Here is a 12,173-nt window from a genome sequence, read left to right as displayed (position 1 = left end):
TCCAGACAGGTTTTTTTTACAGGTCAAATCTGTTTACAATGAACTCCAAGGGCCTGTACTGAGCATCACCTGAAATAAGTGAATTAAATTTGGGCTTGTTAAATCGTCTCTACAGAATATTCCAATCTTTAATAGAACAAGCTGTTACTGATATTAAAAAATACTTGAGTAAATAAGAACAACGACATGGCTGGTTAATGCTCTGAATCTAAGCAATTCAGCACACTGCACTTCAAACCAGCCACACGTCCCTGTTGCTGACAGCGACAGTGGAGACTTCGCGAGCGGGTACTATCACCACCAGGCGCTTGGAAGCAGGTCTCAACTCTCCCCGTGCGCTGACTCCCTGAATCCTCCTGGCAACCCCAGGACACAGGCACCGCCGTGATCCCCCACGAGGCACACAAGGATGAGGGGATGCGCTCACGCCACACTCAGACCCAGGATCTGAGCAGAGCCCCCGCCATGCTGTCCACCTGGGGAATGTAATCGCATGTCTCCTGTCCTCCGTTCACGGATCCAGCAAACGAGACAGCTGGGCCAGAACTGTAGGACCCACGCCAGATCAAATAGACGCCCAAACTCTGCAACTTTCCAGGAAGAAAAAACCCTCTACTAGAAGCTCTCCTGGAGTATCTAAACGGATGAGACTTTACCACACTGGTCTAATAATTCACATTTCTTCTCTAACCTACACCGGGTACGATGCTAAGGCCCTTGTACGAACCACCGCACTGCAAAGTGCCCAATGGAAGAAAACATCACTCACCTGCAGGAAACAGAATTCTCACTCACCCACCTCAGAGAAAACCAGCATTAGTTTGAAAAGTGTCTTTCTCATCTTTGTGTGTGTACACACACATATATATGTATATATATATAATTATTAGTTATGAAATTGGAGTCATATTATACATACTGCTTTATAACCTGCCTTTTTAACATGGCAAGAATGCCTGTCAAGTGCACAAATAGTAATTGAAGAAAACAGCACTTTTAATAACTATACAAGGTTCCACCATTTGGATGATTGTGTAGCATTTATTGATTTAAAAATCATTTAAATAAAGTTTAAATAACATTTAAACGTATTCGTTCTGCAATAATTTCAGGCTTACAAAAAATTGCACAAATAGTTCAAAGAACTCCCTTACACCCTTCTCCCAGCTTCCTTATATGATACTGATTCTCAAAATCACAGTACAATGATCAAATAGGAAATTAACATTGATTCACTACTATCAGTTAATCTATAGACCTTATTCAAAGTTCGTTAAGTGACCTATTAACATGCTTTTTCCAGACTAAGACCCAATTCAGGACCACGCAGCATTTAGTTGTCATGACTCCTTCGTCTCTTTTACTCTGGGGTAGCTCTTTAGTATTTCTTTGTCTTTTGTGACCTTAATACTTTTGAAGAGTACTGGCCAGTCACTCTGTAGAATGTCCTTTGATTTGGCTTTGTCTGATGTTTATGATTAAATTAGAGTTGTGCATTTTTGGCAAGAAAACCAGAGAAGTACTGTTTCATCCTTCATGCGCCTATCAGGAGACACATTAGGCCAACACATCCCGGCACTGGTGAGGCCCCATCCAACCACTTGGTTAAGGTGGCGTCAGCCAGGCTTCCCCACTGTAAAGTTACCATTTTTTTCCTGTATCTTCTGGATACATACTTTGAGACTGTGTAAATATCCCATTTTCATCACACTTTAATCCACTCATTTTAGCATCTCTGATGATTCCTGTGTCATTTGCCAAATGATGATGTCCTACAAGTATTCACTGGAATTCTAGTATAAGGAAGGGCTTCCCCTCATCCCACCTATTTATTCAGTAATTCATTTATATCAGCTTGGACTCAATAGGTATTTGTTTTAGACTGTGGGCTGTTACCCAACACCATCATTATTTATTTTGTCATTCAAGTAACAGGCAGGCTCAATACACATCTAAGTCTGCATGTCCCAACGGAGGAAAAAGTAACCAACTAGCTCGTCATCTGTTTGTGAACCCATCTCTCTTCCTATTTCTGGTCTCACTGTTTCCTCTCAACTGAGAATAACCAGGGTGTATTTGTGAGATTCTGGGCTGGGTTTTGAGATGACACCTATGCCTACGAAACGTGGCAGTCACACGGCCTCCTAGGAGACCATTCCAAGGAACCCAGTTCTGGCCCCTCTGGCCCAGGCGCTAAGTGTGTTTCCCAACTAAAGATAAGTCCTAGAAAATACTAAATACAAGGTGGCCCGACTGTCACCCCCGCTAATTGGGTACTTATTTTCACTTCTACTATTGATGACAAACCACTGTTTTCAACACAATGTTCACCTTTCCCAGTCAGAAGAGCTTGGCCTCTGGAGCCAAAGAGAATGGAGGTGGAAACCCAGCTCCACAATCACTCCCCGCACGGCCTTAGGAAGTTATTTAACTTCCTCAAGCCTCCTTTCTTTTTTCTTTTTTTTATTTTAAATCGAGGTAATAGTAGTACCTTCTAACTCAGTGGGACTGGGGTAGTTAGAGAGTCAAGAAGACAACACAAACAAAGCATTCGGCACGACGTCTGACACAGGGGGAGCATCTTACAAACACTCCCTATTAGACCTACTGGGATGATGGTTACATTTGTTTATATTTATTCTATTCCACTCTGGGCACGGTCTTCAGATGCAACATGCTTATGTAATAAATGAACTAAAAAGAGGTGGGAAAACAAAGCTAAGCGAAAAGATTCTTTTGGTCCCGATATTCCTGCTTCGGTTCAGTCTGATGGCTTCTTACGCACTGTCAACAGTAACAGAAAAACACACTTTCTTTTCTTTTTTTTTCTGTTTTTTGGCCACGCCACGTGGCTTGCAGGGTATTAGTTCCCTGACCAGGGATTGAGCCCAGGCCCTCGGCAGTGAAAGTGCCGAGTCCTAATCACTGGACTGCCGGGGAATTCCCAGAAAAACACACTTTCTACTCACCTGTATTTTGGATTTCATTGCTTGAAGAGACTGGACCACAGGGATGCAATAGGCAAGAGTTTTACCTTTTAGAAAAGTACAAGAGCAATCAAAATCACAGAGCCTGTAGATGTCAGGAAACCAAAGACAGTAAACGAACCGGCGCTGCTACCTCCGGGCCGTCCTAAAGTCTGGGGACAGGAAAAGTGTACTCACATCCAGGTGGAAATGGAAGTCACCTGTCTGCCACAACTCCTAGCTCTGCTTTGTAAATTCAGTACTTCTAACAAACCTGCACCTTCAGCTCCTTTAACGTCTAACAAGGCAGACAATGATACATTTCCAAGGTCACACAGAAGCTCAACTCAATGACTGTCCCTAGAAACTAGAAAACTCCCCCTCTGGGGTCACCTCAACCTCTCAAAGGGGCTTCCGTGGTCAAGTAAGTGTCTTCCGTGGTGCTTTCGTGGTGAGGAGCCAGCCAGTCTGAAACCCCAGAGCTGGCCTCTAAAGACCAAGGAGAAACCAAGGATGGCAAAAACTTTGGGCTTCCACCCACCTGAAAGGTGGCTGAGCTGGGGGAGCAGAGAATAGCTGACCTGCCACTAAGAGCACAAGAGGGTCAGAAGAGCAAGTCCAGACTGTTCTGGAACGCGCCAGAACGGTGTTCCGTGTTCTAGCAAAACAACTAGCATCCGATCAGTGTGTGCTCACAGCAAGACTGTTTTAACACCAGAAGGAAAGCGTCATCGCCCACTGGAGTGAAGGCAGGCAGCTCCGGCCATAGGTGGTGGGACCAGGCAAAGCCCTGAGATGGGCTGTGAGAAATGATAGCGGACTTGACTCCTTCCTGATCATTCCTGATCACGGGCCCCACTGATCATCCCCTTCCTTTCAGGGCTCTAATCAGAAGCAAGCGTGGCCACCCCTCCCCCAAACCAAACAAAGCAGCCACCACCGCGACAGACACCTCACTACGCAACCCACCACACGACCGTGGAGGAAGGGCAGAAATCAAATGACAACTGACCTGAGCCAGTCTGGGATCTCACGAGAGCATCTCTGCCTTCCAGCAACACAGGGATACTTTGCTTCTGAACGCTTGGGCCGCCCAAAAGAAAAAGCACATGATTATCTATAAACTACCACCTGCCCATGTTTACACGCAGAGGTGCAAGATACACAAAATGCAATGACCCCAGGCTCTATCACCTGCCGCCTCAGAGGTTACCTAAACAGTCATGGGAAGGGCTGAGAAACCTTTGACGGTTAGAAGAATAAAACCTCAGTTAAATTTTTGGAACTTTTGGGGCTGCAAATGTTGAGGCAAGCCAGAGATTGGCCGCTCTATTAGACTATTTAAAAAGAAAAATGGGACAGGCTTGATGACAAGCTGGAGCCACCACAAAAGCACATCACACACTCTCCTGCCTTCTGAACCAGGGAATGTGAAACAAAAAAACATTATGGAAAGATTCCCAAGCAGAAGAATGAAAGGAAGCTTGTGAGCCACGCAGACAGCCAGGAACTGCTGTCCGTTCTCCAGAAAACCAAATATGACTGTTACAGACACAGTAAGATATGTGTCCACGTGTGTATTCAAAAACAAACAACTAAAACAACAAAGTCCTACACACTTTGTGTGTACAGCACAGGGAACTATATTCGATATCCCATGATAACCCACGATGGAAAAGAATATGAAGAAGAGTACATGTGTGTAACTGAATCATTCTGCTGTGCAGCAGAAAGTAACACAACAGTGTACGTCAACTAGACTTCAAAAAAAAAAAAGGGTAGGGAAATCACTTAAATTTGGTTGATAAAACAGAACAAAAAAAATAATAAAGGGGTTCCTTATTGTATTCGTTGATATTCTTATTAATGTTTACTTCTAAGTGAAAGGTGACTTATTAAAATGCACAGAAGCATACATACTCAAAGAGAGGGGGTCATCTCTGCCCCACACCTGTCACCACTCTATTTCTGTGTTTCAGGAGTTGTCACTAACCTTTAAAAACTTTTTTCAGCATCCCATTATATCCAACTAAGTATTTACTCCTATCCTGTAGCTGACTCTAATTCTTACTACTAAGAAATGACAAGATAAATTCTGTATTCTAGACAAGTTATTTTCAGGAAACACAGACAACAGTGGGATCTTAATGCAGACCATCTTCTGGACCAGAGATGTCTTACAGTTTAGAGCTGAGGGCAGAAGGGGACGGAGACCCAGACCCTCCATCTCCCAGGTGGGGAAGCTGAGCGGCTACCAAGCCCTCGAGGGTCAATAATCTGGCCTGTTCTCTAATGCCAAGACACGAGTTTGCTGTCCTTCACAGACAATTCAGATTTCATCTGTTTATACCCACTTAAATCCTGAGAAAATCAAGACTGACCCGGAGCTCTTACCTGGTCATACTAGACATTTTTAAGACCGTATTTATTGTGGAAATCTAAGAGAAAAGACAAAACAAAAAACAAAAAAACTTTTCTTTAACAAATTTTCGGCACAAATATATTCAATGCAAATAAGGATGCAAAAAAGGGGAAAATACTGGGGTAAAAATGGATGACCACGATCAAATCAAGTTCCTCTAACCCAGTGGTTCTCAGCTGGGGGTGGTTCTGAGCACTGCCTCCCCCGGACCTCCCAATGTCTGGAGAAATCACTGGTTGTTACAACTGGGGGTGGGGATGCTACTGGCATTGAGTGAGTAGAGGCACAGGACGCTGCCATACATCCTGCGACGCACGGGGCAGCCCCCATGACCCAGAGTCCCCATCCCCAGACGTGCACGGTACCAAGGCTGGGAAACCCCACTCCAACCTGTAGTTGAGAAAGCAAGTAGAGGTAACCCACCCGAAAGCAGGAGCAGGTAAGCCATGACCATATGAGCCAAGGAAATCCAGACTCCCTAAAAGTGAATGTATGTTTCTCACCTCACTCATAAATAAGGCTGGAACACTCATTCACGGTTTTTTTGTTTGTTTGGTTTGGTTTTTCTGGGTGTCCATTTGTTTATAGCAAATGCATGTTTAAACAGCCCCTTCTTCCTTCAATTCTTTATAACTCCCTTCACAGCAAGATGCCGGTTCAGTTCCCTCTCCTAGGGTCCCTGTGACATCAGCCACCCAGAATAGCCCTGATGTCGTTATCTATCCAGTCATAGGAGGTGGATTTCAAGTTCGATATGTGGAGTCTCAGTCCTAAAGTGAATTAGGTGAGGAAAGTCTTTAGAGTTCTTTAAAAAAAAAAGGGGGAGTGGGGTGGGAACAGTGAACAGACTCGTGAGTTCACGTGAACGGTCCTGGAAGAGCATCTGATCAATCTGAGTTCATCCAGGTAACTTGACGCAAAAATAACCATCCTTTGATTTTTTTTCTTCCTAGAACTGTCATTTCACAGACATTCTGAATGAACAAACAGACCCAAAAAATCGACAGACCAATAAAACACGGAGGGATACTTACTAGATGTGGGTGGAGGTCCAGGGCTTGAAAAGCATCTGAAGTGAACACTTTTTCTTGCACTTGCTTTACTACAGGTCTGCAAATGACGAACAAGACGCGGGCATCAGTTCCAAGAAACAAAGAAAAAGGCAGAAGACACTTAATTCCTTTTATTCTCGAAGGGCATCTACACGTGGACATACCTGTGGAGTTCTGGAATCTCAGGGTTGTTTTTAAACAGGGATGAAGTCTTAATGCCCGGTTTCCGTTCCTGGTTTCCATCACTCGCACCAGCTGAAGACCTCTTGGGAGAAAACGTTTTCTGTGCCTTCCCCTTAAAAGTCCTTGGAGTTTCTTTAGCAGCAGTTTTCTTGGCCGGGAGAAATGATGTTTCACTCCTCCATTTCGCTGGGGGAGCCTCACTGGACGCTCGGTATTTTCTTTTGGTGGCCGCTGCTTGCTGCGTCGTTCCCAAAAGGAAAGAGTGACAAGAGATGCATTAGTCCATGAAAACAGACCTCAGAGTGAAGCCTGACTGCCCACAGAATTGCATCTCTCCCTGCAGAGATCATTACGCCCCATATGTCAAGCAACAGTTTAGGGTCTGCAATCAGATTCTTTGACTCAGCCCTTTTTTTTTTCCTCAAAAAGGAAAAAAAATAAACCCCCACAAACCTCAGCTGATCCATCTACTAGACCTCACCAATCATCTTAACCTTCAACTCCACCAAGATAATCAAGAAGGGAGAAACATTTTTCAGGCTGAATCTTAACAAATGGAGTCTGTTTGCGGGGAGGAGAGGACCCATCTTGCGAAGTGTGCAAGCTACGTCAATCCAAATCTCTAGGAATCCATGCACACGACAAGGACAAGGAAGAGGGGAAATGAATCTTTTCTCTTGCCGCCAACAAAGCCCATCGGTGACTACATGTGGGATGCTGCATCCCAGCTTATGCCCAGGAAGCGGAAACCTTTATTACCGCTCCACCCCAGAGCGCTTGGATCGCCGTCATTCTCTGCCCTCAAGCTGCTCCCCCAGATTCAGATGGCTTGGAGACGATTCCTCCTCCCCGTTTCCATTCCAAATGAGAATTCAGCTCCATCCATCACCTCTATCACAATTACTTCCAACTCTCCTCGCCTTTCTATTCCCTGTCTGATCGCCGATTACAGGCTACAATACGAGACATTTTCTTGCCTGTTGCTTCTCATTTCCATAACATGAATGTTGTTAAATGTATGATGTCCAAACTTCCCCTAGGAGAAGTTCATCCAATTCCTCTACTTTCCTTGGCCTTCTCTTCCAATTTACATTACACATGAATATAAAAACATCCTGTGAGTAGCTAGGAATTGTTACTGTGGAGTTCTGGTTTCTCTTGGAATCTGTTATTTTCCTCTTGGCTTGAAATCATGACTTCTGTGTACACATCAGCTTGCTTTAGCCATGACTGTCAGCTTTTGACTAACCTAGCAATAACAATAGTTCTTTGTTCCTGGCAACCCTAAGGGCTCCTATAGATAAGTAATTCGATACATACAACTTCAAATATTTAGTATTAATATTTAGTATTAATGAAGTTGGTACTGACCTGCTTCATTTTACAAATTTTACAAATTTATTTTTACAAAGTCCCAAATTTTCAGACTAAAAAGAGATGAAGTCAAGTTTCAGGTCTCTTGAATCATTTGTAAGACGGAATGAAATGTGCAGATCTTACCTGGTGTACAGACCCATAGGCTCTTGGAGCACAAAAAGGCCCAAAGGCCTCTCCCCACAACGCATGTGTGGACTTCCCATCACCAGACCCCCTGACAGGTGGCCCTGCAGCTCCTGCCTGCACCTCCTCCTACTGTTCTCCATCCCATGAGGCAGCCCATTCTGTCCCCAACCAAGTTCTAGGGCCTGGGAAGCTGTTTCTGACATTCAGGCAAGACCTGTCTCCTGGAAGATCCATCTACTAGTTTGCAGTTTGCTTTCTGCAGCAACTCTTGTATGTAACATTCCTTCATTCATCACAGAACTCCTCTTTTTCCTCCTTCTTTGGACTAAATATCCCAAACAGGACACAAACTTTAGATCCCTTACCATCCCGGTCACTCTTTATTCCCATGTCAACTTCTCTCTAAAAGGCAAGTGTTCCGAGTTAAGCACAGTATCAGGCAGGCTTTCCATTGCTCGGCTAAAATTGAAAATGTGTAATGCGAGCTACAAAGCCCTTTAGAATCTAACCTCTGCCCATCTCACCAGTCTCAGCTTTACCCTCTGCTGTCCTGGACTTCCTTAAATTCCTAGAATGTACCAAGCTCCTTCTCTCCTCAGGGCCTTTGCACATGTTACTCCTACACCCATGTCCCCAGCCCTCCCCTCATACTCATTCTTCAGATCTAGGGCTACCTGCTGCGTCCTCAGAAGAGCCTTTCCTGACCTCTCTCCACCTGTCAAACCGGGGTGCCTGTTCTTGGCTCTCCTGGCACCCTTATTCTCCTTTGCCGCACTCAGTAAAATAATAAATATAGCACGTAATTCATTGTGTGATGTCTGTCTTCCCCATTAGATTGGAAGAAATGGACAAGCCTGTCCCAGATAGCACTGAATTCCCTGCACAGGACCACGTCTGGCACAAAGTAAGTGCTCAATAAATAATTGTAAGATTAATGAATAACACGGGATGGAATTACCCTTTTCCGTGATCTGGATCTATTCTACTTGTTAGTTCCCCCGCACCCCACCAGCATCCACAACACATTCATTTAAAAAACTGACCACCGTCAAGTAGCTTGGTTCTGAAGATACAAAGATTAGACAAGCCCTTGAAGAAGTCACAGACTAGTGGAAGAGACAAAAGTGTAAAATCGCAAATCCAAACCTATATTTGTACTACAGAAGAGGTATGGACAAAGGGTTATTTGGGTACAAAACATGAAGTAAGACTACCATGGCCCACAGCGAGGGGAAGGGAGGCAAAGATACAGGAATGCTTCATGAGGTGGCATGTGAGCAGAGAAGAGCAGGGACACATCTGGATCTTCTAAAAATAAGCAAGTCCCTGAGTCTGCTCCCCCACCTGCATAATAAGGGGATTATGGCAGGTGACCTCTAGGGTCCATCCCGCCCTAACAGTCTACATGCCATGTCTTTGATATTAACAAACATATTCAGTAGTTACTATACACCAGGGAGTATGCTAAATACTTACATGAATGATGTCATCTATCCATAGGGTACTGGCATCATCCCATTTTAAGATGAGAACACGGAGGCAGAGAAGTGAGGTAATCTGCCCCAGGATCACTGAGGGATCAAGGCTTTGCCCAGACACTAGTTCTACGCCCTGGGTTCCTAAGAACAATGCTACAACACCATCTAGTAAATGTATCCTGTTTGGTTAGAAAATGTATCCTGTTTGGTTAGAAAATGTATCCTGTCTGGTTAGAAAACATCATGTATAGTTTGATCCCAATTTTGTTCTGCTTGTTTTCCAGAAGGATATATACCACAATGTTACCCAGAGTTATCTCTGAGTAGGACAATCATGGGTGGGTTTTGTTTTTTTTTTTAATCTACTTTCCAAATTTCCTACAATAAATTTGTATTTTTTTCTTCTCTTTTTTTTTTTTTTAGAAAAAACATTCTGCATAGCATTAGACAGAGAATAATTTAAGCTGTCAAGGTCTTTCCAAGTCCAGTATATGAGCTACTCAACCCAAATTCAGGCTACTAGCAAATTTGATCAGCATATACATAATTCTCATTCAAGACATAAACAAATATGTAGGTGCAGACAAGGCCACTGCAGACAGTTATCATCACCTGATTAACAGCCTTTTGACACAGTGGTTCAAGCAATCATAAAACCAGATAGCTTACATTTATTTATTCAACTCACTCCACAAAGTGTTACTAAGTGCTTTCTATGTGTTAGTTACTAGGCATGTACATGACACAAGCATTCTACTGACCTCCTGATGTAGCAATTCTATGACCCAAAGTGGAGCCAATATGACTTTTTTTAAAAATAATTTACATGTATTAAGTGCTCCTATGGGCCAGAAAACGTATGGAGTCTTTATGTATATCATCTCATTTAATCTTCATAATAGCCTTATATAAAGTAGAAATTATTGGTCTCATTTTATGGATAGGAAAAGTGAGGATCAGAGAGGTGAAGTAATTTCTTCAAGGTCACAGAGCTAGCATGTTGCAAGGTCAAATCCCAGGTCTGTCCCACTCCAAATTCCACGTTCCCAATTGGCTCTTTGGTACTGATACTTCCCCGCCCCCTCGGCACAGATGCAGCTACAACACCACCCAGCTGAAAAGTCCTTACAAGCCTCTAAATCCTGAAGTTGATTATCACTAAAAAAAAATCTAGACAATAATCCAGACAGTGGGTATGAGCTGATGTAAGCTTATATGAACTCAAGGAGTTTCAGCGTCACCACATTGGTTGAAAGGAACTGAACCGAACTTTGGCAATTTTTCAATGGCATTAAGTGATGCTTGTTCGAGAACCGCCCCCCGGCCACACACACACACACACACACACACACACTTTCCTTGGCACCAAACTGTAACCTTCCTGGTCATTAAGGCAACATGATTTTCCAACAGATTTCTGCCCTGCAGCCCTCCTCTTTCCTAGGAGCTAAGCCAACCATCCTAAACCAATTTTCAGCTCTGGCTTGGGTTGAATTTAAGGCATCTTTTTCTCACTTAATGAGGGGATTATATTGAAGAGTTGTATTTTCTTTTCCCCCTTCACTGCACGTGGATGAAAATACACCCCAGTTTTGAAAACTCTTCAAAGAAATTTCTAGTCTCCAGTCCTCATTCCCGAAACAAACGACCCTTAGAGTCGAGAAAAGGGCGGCTGAAAGTTTAGAGATGCGCTTGGTAAGTGACAAGCTGGGCCTCTCGCGCGAGCGTCAGTTCCTAACTTCTCCGAGTGACAGTCTCAGATCCCTGCCTCCAATTAGCAGCCCGCCCCAGCTCCCGCCCATCTACACCCGCTCCGCTCCCTCCAAGAACGTCTCCGCAGAATGGTGTCCCGGTCTCAGGCACGTGTTGCTCAGCGACTCCTCCAGGAGCTGCCCGATATCTGACTTTCCCCTCTTAACTCCGCAAGTAATTCGAACCCCGACCGAGAGGCAAGGCGGTAGGTCCCGGCGCGCCGCGGCCCCGGGTGCGAACGAATCCGAAACCGGGTCAGAACTCACCCGCCTCGACTGGGCTGGGCGGGGTCTGGAGGACGTCGTGGGGACGGCGGCCCGGGACTCGGGAACGTGGGGTAGCACTCCGTCGGCTGCTGCCATGCCGGCGGAGAGGCGAGTCGAGACCTCGCGAACCGGGACCGCCACTCCGCTCGGACCCACGTGAGACGTGCGCGAGGACCCCGCGTAGCTGCCCCGCCGGGTCCTGCGCCCGCGCGCCTTCCGGGTCCCGAGGAGCCCGCGAACACACGGCCGCGCGCCACTAGAGACTGAAGCCGCGGCCCCGGGGCCCCAGGGCGAGGCGGCCGCCCCGTTTGGCGTCCCTCGTGGCCTGGCCTATGGCAGGGGGTGTCAAGTCACACTCAACCCCACAGTTCATGCCGTGCAGTTCTTTGAATTCCTTTGAGAAACAAGAGGCGTGCCCCATCGAACCAATGTTTCCTTCCTTTGCCGCCGGGTTACTGTTCCCTCATCACCTTAGTTGCCCCGGGAGGTCCCTAAAAGGGCTTGGGGATTGATCACGCCGCGGCGGGGGCTGGGGGGGGGGGTGTCCCTGC

The 12,173-nt window shown here is 45.3% G+C and overlaps 1 protein-coding gene across 3 annotated transcripts in view; it reads right to left on the bottom strand.

Annotated features, from left to right (window-relative positions):
- DDX31 (DEAD-box helicase 31) overlaps positions 1-11,848 on the bottom strand; it is a 72,455-nt gene extending 60,607 nt beyond the window's left edge. For 2 of the 3 annotated variants that reach the window (XR_009702046.1, XM_061199711.1), the window contains exons 1-6: positions 11,623-11,848; positions 6,605-6,861; positions 6,423-6,498; positions 5,361-5,404; positions 3,979-4,049; positions 2,970-3,034 (exon numbers count right to left, since the gene is read on the bottom strand). Coding sequence is in view for 2 of the 3 variants with exons in the window: in XM_061199711.1 (XP_061055694.1) it covers positions 2,970-3,034; positions 3,979-4,049; positions 5,361-5,404; positions 6,423-6,498; positions 6,605-6,861; positions 11,623-11,718 (609 nt within the window). In the remaining variant the exon portion in view is untranslated. The remainder of the gene's footprint in view (positions 1-2,969; positions 3,035-3,978; positions 4,050-5,360; positions 5,405-6,422; positions 6,499-6,604; positions 6,862-11,622) is intronic. The other variant, XM_061199712.1, reaches the window with a different exon arrangement.
- Positions 11,849-12,173: the final 325 nt, after the last annotated feature.

The sequence above is a fragment of the Eubalaena glacialis genome, chromosome 9 (genome assembly GCF_028564815.1).
Source record: "Eubalaena glacialis isolate mEubGla1 chromosome 9, mEubGla1.1.hap2.+ XY, whole genome shotgun sequence".
In the NCBI taxonomy this organism is placed as follows: domain Eukaryota; kingdom Metazoa; phylum Chordata; class Mammalia; order Artiodactyla; family Balaenidae; genus Eubalaena; species Eubalaena glacialis.
The sequence above is the reverse complement of the archived record's forward strand: the minus strand, read 5'-3'. Positions and strand labels throughout refer to the sequence as shown.